The sequence below is a fragment of the Aplysia californica genome, unplaced genomic scaffold, assembly GCF_000002075.1.
Source record: "Aplysia californica isolate F4 #8 unplaced genomic scaffold, AplCal3.0 scaffold00415, whole genome shotgun sequence".
In the NCBI taxonomy this organism is placed as follows: Eukaryota; Metazoa; Mollusca; class Gastropoda; order Aplysiida; family Aplysiidae; genus Aplysia; species Aplysia californica.
In genome coordinates, this window is record NW_004797685.1 from 660,059 (window position 1) to 662,322 (window position 2,264).

Sequence of the window (2,264 nt, forward strand, 5' to 3'; positions counted from 1 at the left end):
CAGAGAGAGAGAGAGAGAGAGAGAGAGAGAGAGAGAGAGAGACAGAGAGAGAGACAGAGAGAGAGACAGAGAGAGAGACAGAGATCGGGAGAGACTTTGTGTTCAGTGCAAAGGAGTATATTATGAGTGGGAGAAACATAAAAAAGTGTTTTTACGGCTCTATCGAGAATTCTATTTAATTATTTAGATCAATTTAGGAGGTGGGTTTCCAACCCTACCTGTCAGGGTCAATCGGGGCTGAGAGGGATACACCATCCTATCAGAAAGACCGAGATAATAGAAGAAAAAAAATCTGCCCTGCTCGGGAATTGAACTCGGATCTCCTGCGTGCGACTACAAAGTGCTCAACCGCTACACCACAGGCACCTGTCACAACCGTCTGCAACACTGTATTCCCATTAAAGGGACAGGCGTGTTTTGCCCTATTTTTCGTAATAATTATAGTTTTACGTCACTTGAAACGCAAAGGAGTAATATATGTGCAGAAGATTAGAGGTGTTACAGTTACAAGAGAGTAACAAACACAAAAAGAAGAAGGAACGATAAGGACTGTAAATAATTGATAGGAAAGAAGGAGCACCAGAGCACTGGCCTACCATTCACGAGGAACACTCAGGAAAAGATAGACCGAGGGAGTAAATTACTCCTTAAACACACTGTGTACTACGTCACTACTTCCTGAGAAACATCCATTGAGCACTACGTCACTGCTTTTTGTATAACAGTCACTGTGTACAACGTCACTACTTCTTGTATAAAAGCCACTGTGTATTACATCACTACTTCCTGAGTAGCATCCACCGTGTACTACGTCACTATTTCTACAGTAACATCCACTGTGTGCTACGTCACTACTTTTAGAGTAACAGTCTCTGTATATTACGTAACTACTTCTAGAGTGACATTTACTGTGTACTACGTCAATACTTCCTGAGTAACAACCACTGTGTACTACGTCATTACTTTAAGCGTAACAGCAACAGTGTAGGCCCTACTACGTGACTACTTCTGGAGGTGCAGTCTTTTTTTTCACTTTTTTTTCTTCAAATGGGGGACACTAACTGAAGGAGAGAAAAAAAACATGAACAAAATGTTATAGATCTACCTGTGTGTCTCTGACAGTCTCATGAGGTAGACCCATAGGTGCAACAGGGAAAAGTCTCATGATTTCCAGGATGACGGCCTCTGTGTAGACAAGTCCTGGCCTGTGTTCTCTGCCAGGTACAGCGTCTCCTGAGAGGTCAAAAGTGAGAATAAAATAAATGGTACTTTAAATGTTTATCAAAGAAAAATAAGAGATCCATAGTTTCTTTAACTTTTTTATCTTTGGTTTTTAAATTTCAACTTCACTAATAAAGTACATTTCGGTTTTAAACAAAAATTGTCTGAGCACTCACTCACTCATTCACTCACTCACCAACAATATCATCGATTTCTGTTTGCACTTTCTTCTGAACGTCCGGGTTCAAGGCCAGGTAAAGAAATATCCAGCCCAGAGTGAGTCTCGTGGTATCGATACCGGCGAAGAAGACATCGGATAGGGTCTGGGTTATGTGAGAATCGGTGAAGGCAGCCTGGGGAAAATGTCACGTGACAGGTGTTGTTGTTGATGACGTTTGCCTCTCTGCTTAGACGTGATTTAGGTGGTTCTGAACGTGGGAACTTGGTTCTCCATTAGGAAAATAGTTTTGGTAAGTGTTTTACAAAGCTTGCAACTGCATAAGGTCATATAGATCTATTATAAGCACGTGGGACACAGTAAGTATTTTCATTTCGGTAGGAATTAATTTTAAATTTTGCCCCGATGGCGACAGAAGCCTACTCTTATCGATTTCAGGACGACCAAGGAATCTTTAAAGTGCGCAACTTGTACACGGGACCTCTGAGACCCCCCCCCCCCCCCGCTTATCCGAGGCTTGGTCTTCGATCTTACTTATCATAAGAACAGGGGTGTGGATGAAAAACAGCGTGGGTGGTTGGCGGGTGCTCTAGTGTGGTTTGCTTCTTCTTTACTATCAAACATCTCTTTCTATTTATTGTTTGTTACTCTCTTGTAACACCTCTAATCTTCGGCACTTATATGACTTTATTGTGTTGCAAGTGCCGTAAAACTCTCACGAAAACTGAAAAACAGCAGTAAAAAGGAGCCAGGAGTAGCAGTAGAAAGGGCCAGGGGCCCAGGGAAAGGGGAAAAGAGGGGCGGGGGACAGAAAGTGGAGATGAAAGCGGATGGCAAAACATGATTGAAGAGCAGGAAAAGAGGT

The 2,264-nt window shown here is 42.4% G+C and overlaps 1 protein-coding gene across 1 annotated transcript in view; it reads right to left on the bottom strand.

Annotated features, from left to right (window-relative positions):
- Positions 1-2,264, bottom strand: part of LOC101861830 (steroid 17-alpha-hydroxylase/17,20 lyase) — a gene marked incomplete in the record, with an annotated part of 8,376 nt that overhangs the window by 2,676 nt on the left and 3,436 nt on the right. The window contains 2 exon segments of the mRNA XM_013085870.2: positions 1,106-1,233; positions 1,418-1,574. Coding sequence (XP_012941324.1) covers positions 1,106-1,233; positions 1,418-1,574 — 285 coding nt within the window.